Source organism: Phytophthora sojae, assembly GCF_000149755.1.
Source record: "Phytophthora sojae unplaced genomic scaffold PHYSOscaffold_18, whole genome shotgun sequence".
Classification (NCBI taxonomy): domain Eukaryota; phylum Oomycota; class Peronosporomycetes; order Peronosporales; family Peronosporaceae; genus Phytophthora; species Phytophthora sojae.
Window position 1 is genome coordinate 61673 of NW_009258132.1, and position 15641 is coordinate 77313.

At 55.4% G+C, this 15641-nt stretch overlaps 6 protein-coding genes across 6 annotated transcripts; 2 read left to right on the forward strand and 4 right to left on the reverse strand.

Moving 5' to 3' along the window:
- Positions 1-18: 18 nt before the first annotated feature.
- On the forward strand, positions 19-1590 carry PHYSODRAFT_534444 (hypothetical protein; the record flags this gene model as incomplete). Its single annotated transcript, XM_009541020.1, has 3 exons — positions 19-94; positions 162-265; positions 331-1590. The coding sequence occupies 3 exons, from the start codon at positions 19-21 to the stop codon at positions 1588-1590; spliced, it is 1440 nt and encodes a 479-aa protein (XP_009539315.1).
- A 66-nt stretch (positions 1591-1656) lies between these two features.
- On the reverse strand, positions 1657-2985 carry PHYSODRAFT_534417 (hypothetical protein; the record flags this gene model as incomplete). Its single annotated transcript, XM_009541021.1, has 4 exons — positions 1657-1741; positions 1822-1944; positions 2022-2600; positions 2702-2985. 4 exons carry the CDS (start codon positions 2983-2985, stop codon positions 1657-1659), a joined length of 1071 nt encoding a protein of 356 aa, XP_009539316.1.
- Positions 2986-4471: 1486 nt separating this feature from the next.
- On the reverse strand, positions 4472-5899 carry PHYSODRAFT_534461 (hypothetical protein; the record flags this gene model as incomplete). Its single annotated transcript, XM_009541022.1, has 2 exons — positions 4472-4997; positions 5802-5899. 2 exons carry the CDS (start codon positions 5897-5899, stop codon positions 4472-4474), a joined length of 624 nt encoding a protein of 207 aa, XP_009539317.1.
- A 1320-nt stretch (positions 5900-7219) lies between these two features.
- On the forward strand, positions 7220-10998 carry PHYSODRAFT_534506 (hypothetical protein; the record flags this gene model as incomplete). Its single annotated transcript, XM_009541023.1, has 4 exons — positions 7220-7435; positions 7514-7619; positions 7688-8610; positions 8686-10998. 4 exons carry the CDS (start codon positions 7220-7222, stop codon positions 10996-10998), a joined length of 3558 nt encoding a protein of 1185 aa, XP_009539318.1.
- Positions 10999-11628: 630 nt separating this feature from the next.
- PHYSODRAFT_460860 (hypothetical protein) lies at positions 11629-12922 on the reverse strand (the record flags this gene model as incomplete). The annotated part of the gene is made up of 2 exons (XM_009541024.1): positions 11629-12798; positions 12860-12922. Coding segments are annotated over 2 exons (1233 nt in total), but the record flags the coding sequence as incomplete, so codon positions are not given.
- An 832-nt stretch (positions 12923-13754) lies between these two features.
- PHYSODRAFT_534567 (hypothetical protein) lies at positions 13755-15495 on the reverse strand (the record flags this gene model as incomplete). Its single annotated transcript, XM_009541025.1, has 7 exons — positions 13755-14058; positions 14127-14269; positions 14335-14405; positions 14482-14575; positions 14659-15214; positions 15307-15337; positions 15444-15495. 7 exons carry the CDS (start codon positions 15493-15495, stop codon positions 13755-13757), a joined length of 1251 nt encoding a protein of 416 aa, XP_009539320.1.
- Between the last annotated feature and the right edge of the window lie 146 nt (positions 15496-15641).

Genomic DNA, 15641 nt, shown 5'->3' on the forward strand with positions numbered 1-15641 from the left:
GGAAGTTAGCGAGTGTCAATGGGGCCCAAGAAGAAGGAGAAGAAGGGAAAGAAGGGCAAGAAGGAGGAGGAACCCCCGCCGGAGGAGCCCTCGGGTACGTCTTACCCATGACAAAGTTTGCTATACATTGGTCCTGAAGAATGGCGCTTCTTGGGTTGTAGAGTACGACACGATGGACGTGCCGATGCTCAAGGAGGTGATTCAGATGCTGCGGCAGCAGCTGGAGAAGGCCCAAGTGGACCGCAACTACGTGCAGCACGAACGCGTTCGTCTACAGCTTAACAACTTCAACCTGAGTAAGGGGCTCACTTAGCTCTGTTTGTTGCCCAGGACATGATCGAGTCGTTCTACGAGATCACCAAGCAGGAGATCCAGGACCACGAGAACCAGATCATGGCCAAGGACCGCGAGATGGAGGTCATGGAGGACAACCACCGCGTCGAGGTGCGCGTGTACGTGCAGAAGGTCAAGCATCTCGACTACGAGCACAAGAACAACCTCAAGCGCGTGCAGGCGGACGGCACGGGCCACCTGGACGAGGAGCGAGACCTGCACGAGCACCGCGAGACCGTGCTGCGCAGCACCAAGCAGTCACTCAAGCTCGAGCTCAAGGAGCGCGACTTGTCCAACGAGGACGAGATCGAGCAGATGAAGCAGGCGCACGAGAAGAACCTCATGAAGCTGCGCGAGCAGTTCGAGAAGAACAACGCGGCACTCGAGGCCCGCTGCCAGCAGCGGCTGCGCGAGCTGCAGGAGTCGCTCGAGCTGCGCCGCAAGGTCGACATCCACGAGATCGAGGAGCGCAAGAACCTGCACATCAACGACCTGATGAAGAACCACGAGAAGGCCTTCACGCAGATCAAGAACTACTACAACGACATCACCAAGGACAACCTGCGGCTCATCGACTCGCTCAAGAACGAGATCGCCGCCATGAAGAAGAAGGCGGCGGCCAACACTAAGCTCATGCACGACGTATCGCAAGAGAACAAGCGTCTGTCCGAGCCGCTGGCTGCTGCCATTCAGGAGGTTGAGCACCTCCGGCACGAGCTCAAAGACGAGCAGAAGGACAAACTCTCGCTGCGCAACGCCAAGGCGCGGCTGCTCTATCTGGCGCAGCAGGTGCACGACCTCAAGCAGCGGCAGGCGGAGCTCACGACCAAGTACCGCACCATGGAGTCGGACCGCAACGCGCTGTACGACACGTTCGAGCACACGGTGCAGACCATCCACAAGAAAGGCGAGTGCAAGAACCTCATCCTGGAGCAGCGTCTCGCCGCCATGGACGATCAGCACGCGCGCAAGGGAGCTCAACTGCAGGAGATTCTGCTCGCTGCCAACCTCGACCCAGTGCAGGCGCGTCGTGTGACCGAGACGCTCGGCACGTTGCTGGACTCGAAGAACACCAAGATCCGCAAGCTGCAGTACAACGTGACTAAGGAGAGCAAGGCCTACAACGACACACTGCGGACGTTCACAGAGAAGTTGACGCAGTTTGGCATCCCAGAGGAGGAAATCCGAGCGCTCGGTTTCAAACCGCTGACCTCCAACGTCAATGTGAACCCCGCGGGGCTCGTAGCGGTGGAATAAGCAGCCAGCGTCTTGATTCTCTTTACGAAATATTGTGCAGACCCTGTTCATCAAAATGCAGGCGACCTAGTACTTGTTGGTCTTCGTAACGATGTAGACGCGAACAGTCTGGTCCAAGCACGCCAACGTGCAGAGGCCCTCACGATCCGGGCTGTAAATCAACAAGGACGGCAACCAAATAGTTAGCAAGGAAGCATTTTAGCCAAGTAGCTATAGGGTTTTAAGGCGTACCTCCAGTCCATGCTGACGATGGGCTGAGTCGAAAGCACTCGCGAATTCAGCAGCTCAACTGTGCCGCATACGCCATACAGTCGTCCGTCAGCGTCCTTCGCCGTCCTCGAGAGTGGGTAATGACTAATAGACACACAACAACAAGTGGTTAGATCCACTGCCATGGAACCCCCTACGCAGTATACAATACAACCACTTACTATTTGTACAGATTGAAGCCACCGTTGCCTCCGCCAGTCATGAACAGATCGCGGTTCTGGGGCAAGAAGCGGCCCTGCCAGATCGTGGACTTGTGCGCCTTCTCCGTCATGCACGCGAAGCCCTGCTCCGGGTGGAACGTGCGCAGGTCGTAGACACGGAACTTGGACTCAAGCGTGGTCACCAGCAGCTTGTTCATCTCGATGTCTTTGCGGTCGAACTGCACGTTGACGACGCCGTTCTGGCAGTTGGTCTCCCACCGCAGCGAGTTGGTGCGCAGGTCGAACATCTTGATGTCGCCGTTGTCGTAGCCGCCCACGACGCAGCGCTCCACGTCGTTGTACGAGTTGCCGAAGCACACGGTCCAGCAGTCCCGAGCCGTGTCCGTCTCCTTGGGCTCCAGCGTCACCACCGGCTCGGACACGCGCACGTCCCAGACGCGGATGCAGCCGTCACGTCCGCCCGTGACGATCTCCGGGGCGCCGCTGCCGATGTTCTGGCCCCCGCAGCCGTCAATCGCGTTTACAATGGACTTGTGCGCCTGTGCCGAGTACACGGGCACGTCGGCCTTCTCCAGGTCCCTGTCCACGGCAGCAACAAAAGGCATACACATTATCAGCCCTTGCGAGTTCAATTCTGGAGCTTTTGAGCCCGTTCTTTCGAGCTTGAAGTGGTCATTTACCAGACGCTCATGACGCCGCCGTAGTCGCCCGTGGCGAGGTGTCTGTCCTCCAGAGCGGAGGCCCCGAAGGTGCCGCACTTGATCCCGTGCGGCTTCTCGAACACCGCGTGCGTCTTGAGCTGCCCCTGGTTGAGCCCGTAGACGGTCAGCGCGCCCGTGGCCTTGGGGTAGATGCCCATGGCCACGAAGCGCGCCGACCCGGGGATCCAGCGGCAGTCGTTGGGCGTGAAGCTGACGCTCTGGTTCACGTGCTCAATGAGCTGCGGCGCGTCGGTCGTGTCCATGGCGGCGATTGATACAAAGTGTATCCATGTCAAGCAGGCTTGGCTCGCGTCTCCTCGTCTCTCGGCAGCTGATTGGACGGATGGATCTAACCGGGTTACTCCTTTTCTGCCAATGAAAGCGTGGAAAGGTTAACCCTCTGCTGGCTGAGATGGGGACAGGCACGACTCACATGGTCGAGCCTGCAGCACTCGCTCCGAACATACATGTACAGCACCAACGTGGCAGCTTGGCTTGGCTGTTGTGCTGCTGCTGCTGCCATTGCTGTTGTTTGGCCGGTCGCAGAAGCGCGTGGGGGTATTTGGAGGGAATCCTACTGCTCAGATCTCATCTCTCTATTCACCGGCACTTGCCGTCGCAGTCAAGGAGGGCATTTATCCAAGGCTTCGCCTAGAAGTTCGAGCGTAGAGGGGCAGGCAAGACCACCGGCATGCTCTCCTTCCTTGGAGGAATTACCATGATCCAGTAGAAAAGTACTGGATCGCCCCCCAGGCCGACCGAAAAACAAACTACTGTCACAGTATTTGCTAAGTTCGTGATGCGTATTTATCAAGACGTATCTACCTACTTCTGCGAGACTGGATCCTTGCGCTGCGTCGTGTCGGTCGTCGATGGCGAGTCCGACGTCTCCCTCTTGTCGATTGGTAGACCCAGATGAAGTCGATCGATTCGCGTTCGAACCGTAGCTTCAGGCGCATCGGAACGTGGCTTCCCGGTTCCCATGTAAGCTCCCGGTACCCAACCCATCGGATGAGATAATATACTCTTACGTTGATCCACCTTTTCGCGTATATTCGCTCTACCTCATATAGCTGCCCATCCACGCCTCTCTGGGCCCTTCGATTGCTTGCGAAGAGGCCACCACCCCTACGTCGTTCTTCTCGGAGTCCACCCCCGACTGATGATTCTTCCTCTTCCTGCTCGTCGGTGTCTTCGTCGCTGACGTCATGAGCGGAAATACCGGGATTCAGTCGGAGACGCTAAAGCGAGCCGTCCAGGCGGCGCTGGATGTTCCGGGCGTGGCGCTGTCGTGGGTTAAGGCGTGGCATTGCGCACAAAGCAGAATGGGGCTTGCCGAAGCGCTGAAAATGTAGTTCGCAGTCTATTTCTATTCTAAGTGTTGCCTTAAAATAAATACAGTAGACTTCAGCCCGGAGGTCAGGTTGTGATTTGGCTCAATTTAACGTAGTTAAATTGCAAAATTCAGATTGCAGATCAACGTAGCATATTGCACCATTGCGGCTTAAATTATACAAAAAGGGTGTACCATGGAGTGGTACATTCGTAGAGTTCCTACTCCTTCTAGAGTTTAAGAGATTTTTACGAATATTTTACTCGCGTGTTCTTAGGGCACAACACTAGAGATCTATCGGTTTAGATTTTTAATATACCTTACCCAAATATGACTCAGCAACACTTGCATATTTGTCAAAAATACAGATCGATAAAGTATAAATTGGCTTTGCCCGACGAAGCTTATTCTTGTCCCTACAGCGCGTTTTTCACAATCTTTCGCTTGTGTTGTGGCCTCTTCCCCGGCTTCAACCCTCTATTACCAATCCGTTCATGAGTGGGTTCAAGTTGTGGAGGAAGAATTGTGTCGTCCCGCTGTAAGGTTGCTGTTGTCGGCCAAGGGAGAAATTTGAATGTGTACGTATCGCGGAAGTGCTCGATCGACATACGCTTGGCGTCATACAAATCTTCGATTCGTCGGCCATCCTTTGAAGCAGCGCAAACTGCGTGGACAAAAGGGAACATTTGGTCTTGCCAATTGCCGCACGTGCACTCCAGCGCTGGCAAATCCACTACCCGGTCTGGGTGCACATATCCTGGTATGGCAACAGGGCCCTTGAACAAGACGCTGTACGCACCCTCGAGAAGGGGTGTAAACTCGCACATATCAGCTGCAGCTTGGCGGTCTGTACGTCGCTCTAACAACTTGGGGACTAAATCCGAGAGTGCGCCAGATTTTGTCCACGTTACAATCAATTGTCGCCTTTTGGACATCAGTTGACTCAGCTTCAAGAAGTACAAGTGGAATCCGTCCAAGGGTTTGGCGGTCCGAAGCTCTTTACCCATCCAGTTGTTCGCTTGCTCTGACAAATTTGAGGTTATTTCGTCGAAAGTCGGGAGATTAAACTTTTCTTGGAAACCGTACTTCACCCAGTGAGCACGTTCGATTCCGTCCAGAAAATTCGCAGCGGCAGGGTTGTTCACGGCGAGTTCACTTCGATACAGCTTATAGTCATTTTCACAGTCGCTGCGTGCCATTCGGCATACCCACGCACGGTCTTCCTGGGACAATCTGGAACATTTCCTGTTAATGTTGTCCATGATATGCCGCAGGCAGTATCGATGGCCAGCGTTTGGGAAAATTGTCGCGACAGCTGGAAGCAGACCTTTTTGTCTATCCGACAATATCGTGAACTTTTCCCAGTCAACTGCCTCCTTGAATGCTCCCAGGAACCAAATCCAATTGGCCTTGTCCTCTTGTGAAACCAGCGTGAGTCCAACTGGAACGATGTGGTTGTTGTAGTCTTTCACGGTAGCTACCAGATAAATGCCCTGTTCGTGCATTTCTTCTTTAAGGTGGACCCCGTCAAAGCCGACCATCTTTTTGCAGTTCTGGGCAATGTGAATACCAGCGTTAGGGATGAAGCACGCTCGACCAAACGACGATCCGTCCGCGGCAGTTTCCACTCTCCAAACTGATCCGGGGTTCTTGTGCGCCATCAACTCGAAGTACGCCCGCATTTTTTGGTAACTTTCTACCAAGTCGCCGTGAATTTTGTCGTCAATTTTCGGCTTCATTCTGGACACCGATGTAGCGCTTACGTCCGCTCCTTTCGATTTCAGAAAATTCCTGATAGCGGCGCCTGACATAGAAGCCGTAGATCCATCGTGGGCGGGAAGCATCTCGGTCTCGACAATCGCTGTCAGCTTGCTTATCTGCTGCGTGGTATTCCGCATGGGCTTGGACGGCAACGGGATGAACCCTTCCACACAAGGACTCTTGGCACTACCAACGAACTTGAGGTGATTGTGCGCAAAATTTGCCTGGGTTATCTTCCACTTCCCCGATTTCCCGTGAACATTCACGAAAAACGGACACGTGAGTTGGGCAGCTGGTGTAGTCCGGTCGAAATATTGCGTTACATTGAGCGCCTTGTACGCAAATTTCGCATTACCGGAGTTGTCGGCCTTCACACTGGTTTGCTTCACAAAAATCTGGAAGCCGCACCTCACAGCCAAATCTTTGCACTTGCTGTGGACTGCTTTTTGTGAAGAATGACTGAATTGGCAATATTCTCTCGGAGCTGGTAGGCCAAGCCATACGTTGAGCTTGTCGAGTTCGTCGACTCGACTGCAACATCGTCCCTGAGTAGTCCCAACTCCTTGGCAACTTCGAGATCAGACACGTCGAGTGAAAAGCGAGCAGAGCCGTAGTTTGGGGGGTTTCTTGCTCTTGACTTGGACATTTGCACAATGCAGCAGAATATAGCTGTGAATCACCCTTTAGAGAATTATTTATTATTCAAGTCTACTTGGTTTTTATTTAGCACTAGCCTTCGAAATCTTACCTCCCACGTATCTATTTCAGGTGTCCCGCAAATGAACCGAGAGCTCGAAGTTAGCCCATAAATGGTTGATAGGTTTGCAAGTGACGTGCCGGGCGTACTTAGGATTTTTTTACTGTATGAAGAAAATGGCTGTCGGCCTGGGGGACGATCCAGTACTTTTCTACTGGATCATGGTAATTCCTCCCTTCCTTGCCTCCCGGGCTGTGATGTGGCTCTCGATTTGGTGCAAGCGCTGCGCTTAGCCGGGTCCGGCGCCCACCAGCTTCAAGGCTCCAGCGAGCGGATGTTCAAGCTCGTGTTAAACCAGACTGAGAGCGACAACAGCCATTTCGACGCTTTACTCGCCATACTAAAACAGCGGAAAAAGCGCCGCCATGCGATCGCCCAGCAAACTTGTTGCAACCAGCAGCAGGAAAGCGGCCAGAAGACTGAAGAGCAAGTCAGAGCAGCTTGACCATGGTCACCATGGTCAAGCAAGCATGATGGTGCAGGTCGCGTGGAGACTGCCGAGCAAGAGACGGGACGCTTGGATCCCACTCTCGGCGGTCTCAGCAGACGGGATTGGCCGAAAAGCTTCTTCCCATTTCACAGTCCACTTCGCAATTGAGCCTTTGGGAGGCAGCAGCGACCAACACTCCCGCTCGCCCGCGCGCCCATGGGCACACCGTCGTCGTCGGTGGAGGCGCGCCACCAGCACTACCAGACGGTGGCGTCGGCCACGTCCTCCGTGCTGTCCATCATCGGCGCCTTCTACATCATCGGCCGCTACTGGTACGCGCGCCGCCTCAAGGCCAAGTCGCTGTCGCTCTACGCGGCGTCGGCCCACCACCTGGACGTCACCAAGGAGCTCATCCACATCATCGCCTACCTGGTAGGGCGGCCGCATTCTACCCTCCCGCTCTACCTTTTAATCTACCTGCTAACACGCTACTCTATTCTACCTTATTAGGACCTCTTTGGCGCCACGGGCCGAGCGTTCGGCGTCCTCCCCACCGAGACCTTCGACCAGGACGCAGGAGAACCCGTGACGCCCATCTGCAAGATCCAGGCCTTCAGTATGCTCTACCATATCATACTACAGTGCTGTTATTTATTTATTTACTAATATGTTGTTATTTTGCAGTCATCACGTTCGGGGATGGCGCGCCGATCGCGTGGAACTTCATCATGGCGCTGAATTTGTACCGCTGGGTGTGCATGGGCGAGGACCAGCAGATGCTCATGAAGAAGATCAAGTGGTACATCGTCAGCACGATGCTCTTCACGCTGGGTATCCCGTCCATTTGCCTCATCTTCAACAAGTTCGGCGACGCCGGCCTCTGGTGCTGGGTCGTGGTCGAGGACGACAAGACGGAGGAGCTCTGGTGGATGTTCGGCGTGCTCTACTTCTGGGTCATCGCCGGCGGCATCGCCCTGACGGTGTTTCTCGTGCTAGTCAAGATCAACATGAAGAAGCGCCTCAAGACGTACGAGAACGACGACGCCAACGACGCGTACTACGCCGTGGTGCACAACCTCACGGTCTACATCTCGGGCTTCATCCTGTGCTGGCTGCCAGCCGTCGTGGATCGCGCGTACGCCACCTTCTCGGGCAACACGTCCTTCACGCTGGACCTGCTGCACGCCACGATCGTGCCGCTGCAGGGCTTCATCAACGCCGTCATCTACGGCAAGTTCCACATCTGGGTGGTGCGCCACGTGCGCGAGCCGTGGGTGAGTAACGCCGGCTCGTCCACTAAGAACAGCAAGCTCTCGGAGGACCTGCTGCGCCAGTCGGTGCGGATGCGCGAGCAGGAGCGGCATCACATGGGAACGGCGAGCATCTTCGTGACTACATTCGATATGAACTGGACGCCGTGTCCGGCCAACCTGCACGACTGGATCCCGCCAGGGAAGGATTTGTATGTGTTCTCGCTCCAGCACTGTGTCGAGGTGCAGACGATCGAGCAGGTGATCCGAGGATACCTCCTTCAAGTGAATTACCCGACAGCCTACCGTTCCATCACTTCAATTGCTGGCACGGCGGTGCGAGGCCACGTTCAAGATGTAAGTTTTGTGCACGGGCTTGATACGCTTCACTCTCTGTTACTTGACTGATGTGTTTTTGCATGATTTTATCAGGCGTCGGTGTGTCAAATTGTGTTTGTAAATAATGCCGATGATGCCAGTGGCAATGCCAAGTTTCAAGCAGCCGATGGGCGAATCTGGGCCCAGCGGAAGACGTTCAATGAGGTCGTGGGTATCCCCATCCGCTATTTCGATGCGTCCATCGCATTCGTCTCGTGCAACCTTGGTACTTCACTCAGCAACAGCTCCCAGCGACTCTACCGACCAGTGGACAACGACTTGTTAACGAAGCACGCAGTGGCGTCTAGCCTCATCCACTCGTTCGGAATGGATGCGGACCGCGCCGCTGTGGACTTTCCGAATCTGTACCACCACACGATTCTCTCGGGCAACCTGAACTACGACGTCGACATGTCGACTTCTACTCTAGCTGCATCCATTGATCAAGCGTACAAGGCTGAATGTCTAAAGAGAGCAACTGACTCCGCGATCGAAGCCCAGATCAAGGCGATCCGCAAAATTGAGGGAAAGAGCAACAAAAAGTCAGGAGACTTCCAGCACGACAGTATTATTCTGGAGGAAGGCAGCGAGAGTTGGGATGCTCAGCGTAGCAGTGCCGCAGCTTCGTCTTCAGCAAGTGGTGACAGTATTTATGAGGAAGTGTTTACTTCCTGCGAGGACGACCTCCCCTTCACAGTGCTCAAGTCACCAATTGATCGACCTCCGCGGCGACCAGGTCTGCTCACACCGTTTTTGGACGATCGAGACCCCGACAGCCTGGCGATTATTATTCATGAAGGGGTTAATTCAGTCCAAGAACCCGAAAAGGCTTACAACCCCAGCAACTGGGTTTCTTTCCTGAACGACCAGCTCCCAGCCCAGTCTCCAGACGGACGTCAAGCGTCGTCTGCTTCAGGCAACAAGCAGCGTGCGATAGATCGACTGGGATCCAGCGGTCATTTCGTGCCGTTTGCTCGTGGTCACCACAAGAAGGTCAGGGATCTTTTGGCTAAGTCCGACTTGGTCACCGAAAACACGGGTCGCAAGTGGCAAGAGGTGCTTCGGTATGACGAGTTGCGTGCATCGATTGAAGCCAAGGAGATCTTCACAGGGTTTGAGGAACCCCCCATCCGGTTCCTGCCGTCGTTCCCGCGCAAAATCGGTGTTTCTGCGACCTTCTCGATGGTGGGGGAGCGTTCGTGTCGCGATCTCTTTTGTGAACCAGACGAGGAAATGCTGGTCGGGGACTCACCGCCTGCGTACAAGGACCGCATCTTGGCTCACTCGTTGAGTGACACGAAGCAGCGCCTGAAAAATGTTGAGTACTGGTCGTGTGAAAAGATTGTGACATCTACACATAAACCAGTCTGCAGTATTTACGAGCTGGAGATCGACCGCTTCTTTTCGTACAACATGGACGAAGCAGCGATTGCTGATTTACGCCAGGGCAACCATGCTCTCCGCGACAAGAGGGACGTGCACGAGTTCAAGATCAAACTGGTGAAGCTGGATGCGAATATCTGGACCTACGAGGAGCGAGACGGTGGTGGCGGTGGTTCTATCCTGCAGAATGCCGGGTACCGTTGGCGAGGGCACGGGTCACGCAATGGGTCAAACCAGTCGAGCAGTCGGACAACAGGTAGACGGAGTCAAAGCAGTCGTGGGGCTATCAACTCGAACAGCACCACGAGCAGCGGCGAGTCGTCTCGCCACAGTGGTCGGGTATCGATGAGCCGAAGGAGGCCATCGATAGCTCAAGTGGTTGGCCGAGTGCTACGGAAGAGCCGACTTCGCTCTGGTAGCAGCACGAGTTCGAGGACGACTACACCCAACCAGTACTCGGACTTCACGGTTGGGCCGAGTGGAGCGCAGCCCTTGGCCATGACCAACGACCGCCTCTCCGCGCTCGCTGCAGGTCGATTGGAGCTGGTTCCTGTGGAGCCCGTGAGTATCTCAACCATCTTCCCGTTGCCGTCTGAGGATGTCTATGCTCTCCAGCGCAAGGTGTACGAAGTCGCTCACCTGGTGCAGAACGGCTTCCAGTCCAGCGCCCGCGTGGACGACGACGAGGAGTCTCAGCTGGCCTACACGAACTTCCGCACTGCGTCGTGGAGGGAGGCGATGGCGAACGGCGTGACGCACTCGGCCATCACCAAGGCAGTGAATGGCGGGGTGCACATCGCAATCAGCATCGAAGCGGAGAAGGGCCACGGCGGCCAGGGCGTGTTGTGCCTCAAGGAGTCGGACCTGATGATGCACGCAGCCCCCGTGCTCTGTGACGCGGAGCCGATCCCATTTGACGTGACCCTCACGTGGGGAGGCAAGCACGTGGGCTATCTCCACGGCGACATCTTGTGTTCCATGTAGATGGTGTTGGCTGGCAGACAGGATGCTATGTCCCTGTTCAAAAGTTATTTATTTTGCTGTTGTTTACATGAGTCTTACGTGTCAAATGTCTCCTGCTAGCTCCAGCAACGATATGGGTGCTTCTGTTTCAGACTCGGCTTGATCTTCGGTTGGCAGCGGGGCGACGGACACAGCTTTGACGGGGCTAAGTTCATAGTCTAAGGCTTCGCATACGTCGGCTTCATCTCCAGAGGAAGAGGAAGATGATGACGACGACGAAGAGGACGGTGAAGGCAATGCTGTCGGCAAATCCGACTCCGATCGATGACTCAGCGGCCCCGTGGACAGATACAGAGGGAGTGGAGCTGGAGATGGCAGTGGAGCCGACGGAGGGGGCAACGGCTGCGGTGCTTCCCAGTCCACTGCCTCCGGTGGACTTCGAGCTTCTTCGCCTTCGTGCACTGAAGCCACGCGACGCGCACTCGATCCAGCAGCTGGAAAGGGCTTCAACTGCTTGAGTCGTGCTTCCGCCTCGATGCGCTGGCGGCGTTCCACATGCAACTGCTTGCGCAGGGCAGCCAGTTGCTCCAGCATGGCGTTCTGCAGCAGGTTCTTGGCACTCTTGAGCTTCTCGATCTGTGTGCGCTGCACCTCCACCTGGCGCTCCAGCGCTTGCTGTTCTTCAAGCGAAGACGCGCTAATCGTCACAGCTTCGCTCATGGCCTTCGCTGCATCGTTCCGCTGCTTGGACAGAGCCGCCAAGTCTTGGAGAGCGCCCTCCATCGCCTTACGAAGAGCACGCTCCTCAGCTTGCTTCGTCTCGATCTGTCCAAGCAACTCGCGTCGAGTTGTCTCTAGTGCGTCGATCTCTGAGCGCAGCTGGCGTCCAGTTTCCTCGTGCTGTTCGACAGTAGACTGAAGCTCGCGACAAACGTCTTTAGCTGCTAAGAAATCATCCTCGCACTTCTTTCGAGCACCTTCAAGCCGTTCCAGCTCCAGTTTCATCTCTGCCTCCCGTGCTCGCTGCTTCGAGTTGACCTCCTGCTGCTCTCGCAGTGTGGCCATGACGCGATCGAATTCCTCTCGCTGCCGTTCAGAATCCTGTCGAGCAGACTGCAAACTGGCCTTGAGCTGCTGTATTTCCCCCTCCCAGAGCTTAAGCGCGTGCTGCGCCCTCTCAATTTCCTGGCGCCGTTGCGCCTGCTCGTCCTTGAGTCGAGCTTCCAGTTGGAACTTGGCCTCAGCTTGCTCGTGGATAAAGCGGAGTAGTGTAGCCTTTTCACACGCTGCGGTCTGCACGTCACCAGACAGCTGAGCCAGCTTTTCGTCGAGCGCAGCACGTTCCTTCTCCATTGTTGCTATCCAGGTCTCCCGAACTGTTCGCGCATCCTCCAGCTCTTCCTCGCGCTTCTGCGACTTCTTCAGTTGGCCCCCCAGCGCTGACATTTGCTTCCGCTCCTGTGCGAGTTGCAGAGCTAACGCCTCACTATGGTCTTGCAGCTTTGAGATCTCGAAGAGCAGGCCTGTATGCAAGCTGCCGTTCAGCTGGTACGACTCGAGCCTCGTGTCCAGAGCGCGTTGGACGACTGCAAGTTTATCGCGCGCTTCATCACGTTCCTGCTCAGTTTGCATCAACGCCTGATCCTTTTTCTTGAGGGTATCCTGCAGAGCTCGTAACCGGGAGCTGAGCTCGAGGTTGCACTGAGCTAGCGACTGGCCTTTGGTGCCCATGAAAAAGCGATGCTCGATCTTCTTGGCGTAGTCCCTGTTGCTGATGGCCTGCTGCTCGAGCTGCTTACGCTCAGCTTGGATGCGGTCAATCTGAAAACCGGAGCATTAACTATTATCATTCTCCAACCAGCAAACATGTATACATACGTACAAGGTGTCGTAGCTTGGAAATCTCGCGCTCCTGTTTTGTACTCTGTCCTATTACCTTCTTCATCTCCCGACGAAGCTGATCATTCTGGGGAATAAAATAAGTAAGGAACTTGAGTACCGATCATAGCTGTGATTCAATACAATGCGAACTGCAGCACTCACCTTCTCCGTGGCCTTTTCCAGGTTCAGTCGAGTTCGGAAGTATCGTGTCTCCAGGGCCTTCAGCTCGCGATTAAGCGAGGCAACATGGCTTGTCGGTGCAGGAAACACACGCTCAGAGTCCGGTAGATCACCAAGTTGATTCCCGTAGCGAGTAGGACATTCAAGCAAGTCCTCGCGTTCGCCCTCTTCGTCATTCTCTTCGTCGTCCCCAGTGCTGTCACTATCTCGTCTCGCCTTCTTACGTCTTGTTTTCTCGTCTTCTCCAAGCCGATTCAATCCACACTGGTGCTCTAGTACTGCTTCGTGGCTACTGCTGACGTTCCCCTCCGCGCCAGTAGCTTCGCCGCCTGCAGTCTGATGCCGGCGCAGCTGCTTGCTCACCATGCCGGCTCGTCAACTGTGGGCTCCACGCAACTATTTTCATCCAGCACCGAACATGTCAGTGCCCATGCGTCGGTTCCAGCTCGAAGCTTTCTGGGTGTTTCATCGCTAACACCATCGCACAACAATCGCACAATACACTGCCGTACATCGCAGAGCTCGATGGCAACAAGAAGTTAGTAATGCCGATGCAAAACGGAGGAGGCAAATGTTGCGGGCATCAGGAGCGTGTATGCAAAAATGCAAAGAAATCGACGACTACCAAGTGGCACACATGTTACAGGATCGGAATCGCATCGGCTCCTGTCCGTACCAACCACAGGGATGGCAAGGTCGCTGCTGACTCGGGCTGTTTATCTTCCCTCAATGCTGACGCCCATGGCCCGCTTGCTCTTCCTGCCGGGCCTAGCAATCTCCTGCATGCGCTTGGCCAGACGGGCCTTACGTGAATCAGGGTCTGCCTTCTTGGACTGCACCGAATTCATGTCCACCTTGGACTGAGGACGGAGCAAAAAGTCAATGTGCAGTTGCTCGGGCAGCTCAGCGCGCTCTGACGGATCGGCCTTCACGTCGTTATTGCCACCACTGCGACCGTTGAAAACGTTGGCACCACGATCGCCGGCGTGTGCTTTGTTCTTGGCCTTCTTATGCTTTCGCCTGTATCGACATCCAGCACGTCAGAATCAAAAAGACAACATACTATTGATGAATGAGAGCGAACTTACGCGCGCTCGCGACGGCGGTACATCTCGTTCTCGGCCTTTTCAGCCTCCAGCTCGGCCAGCTTGGAGAAGTCCAGCGTCTTGTTGAAAACTGCACGGCTCCAACGCTCCACCAGACTGCGGCAAAGCTCCTTGTTTTCTGGGGTCTGTCACAGGTACACGTCGTTAGCATCCAGCACACATTTACGAAGCACGCTCATTTATCGCTTACCTCTTGCGGGTGCTTCATCAAGAGCATCACTACCTTGCCAAGACCACTACGCTTCAAGTGCTCCTTGAACACTGCATAAAACGAAATCCACATCATTTTAAGTACCCACAAGACCAATTTCTGCGATGCATTTTGTAGACAACATACCTGGCATCTTGCTGACCATCTCGAGCATCTTGGTACGCAGGCCGACATTCGGCAGCGAGCCGTCCTCCAGCGGCTGAATCCACTTCTTCACGATCTGTTCGCACAACAACGACAACAACTCACAATCATTAGCCTTACACTCCAACCCCCACCAACCTCACCACCAAAACCCCATACCGTGAGCAGGTCGAAGTCCAGCAGCATGGGCTGGAACTGCAGCTTGCGCAGCACATGCAGAGCGCTGTCCACGAACTTGATCTTCTCCAGGGCCGGGCGGCGCTCGGCGATGCTGGCCAGGTCGTCCGCGTAGGCCTTATCCATGCGGTAGAGCACCTCCTGCGTGATCTGCTCCATCTCCTGCGGCGACAGACTGAGCTTGGTGCGGGAACGGCCCGTCTTGAGGGACTTGAGGGTCCGGTCGAAGAAGTCGTCCTTCTGCTGCTGCGTCTGCTCGGGCTCGTCCCCGAGCGGCCGCTCGTCGTCGAACTGCTGGCGGTCGTCGTCGTACTCGCCCAGCACGTCGGCCAGGTCGTCGTCCCCGTCGATGAAGTCGTCGTCCTCCTTGGTGGCCACAGCCTCCTCGCCCGAGTCGTACTCGTCTCCGTCGTCGCGGCGCTTGGGGCGGCCGGCATCGTCGTCCCGGGACTTTTTGACACGCTTGGGGGGCGGCGACGCCTCGCGCTTCACGGGCTTCTGCTCCTCGTCGTCGCTCTCCGAGTCCGAGCCGAAGAGCCTGCAGGTAGCAATAGTTGTTTAAAGGAATAATATCACGTTAGTACTACGGAGGTGTTATCGACACTTGTCGAAAATATGTGTCAAAAATACCCCGAGGCGTCCGCCGTAGTGGCGGTCGTGGCTGTCGAAAATGGCGCAGAGCAGGCAGAAACACGCGTTTTCGTCAGATTTCGACATGATGGAGAGAGGAGCGTCTGCTCTATCGCGTGGGAGGGGGAGGCACGTACTGCGGGGGATCTGCTCGTCGCCAGAGTCGTCCGAGTCCTCGTCGCCGAACATCTCGTTGATGCTGCGCTTCTTGCGCTCGTCCTCTGCACGGAGCGACCCACAGAGACGCACGGAGTGTGGCAGAGCATAGGAGAGTTCAGTGAGGAGGCGGCGCGGCTGTCAACAGAGTCTCGGAGGCTGCGGGGACGCACCATCGG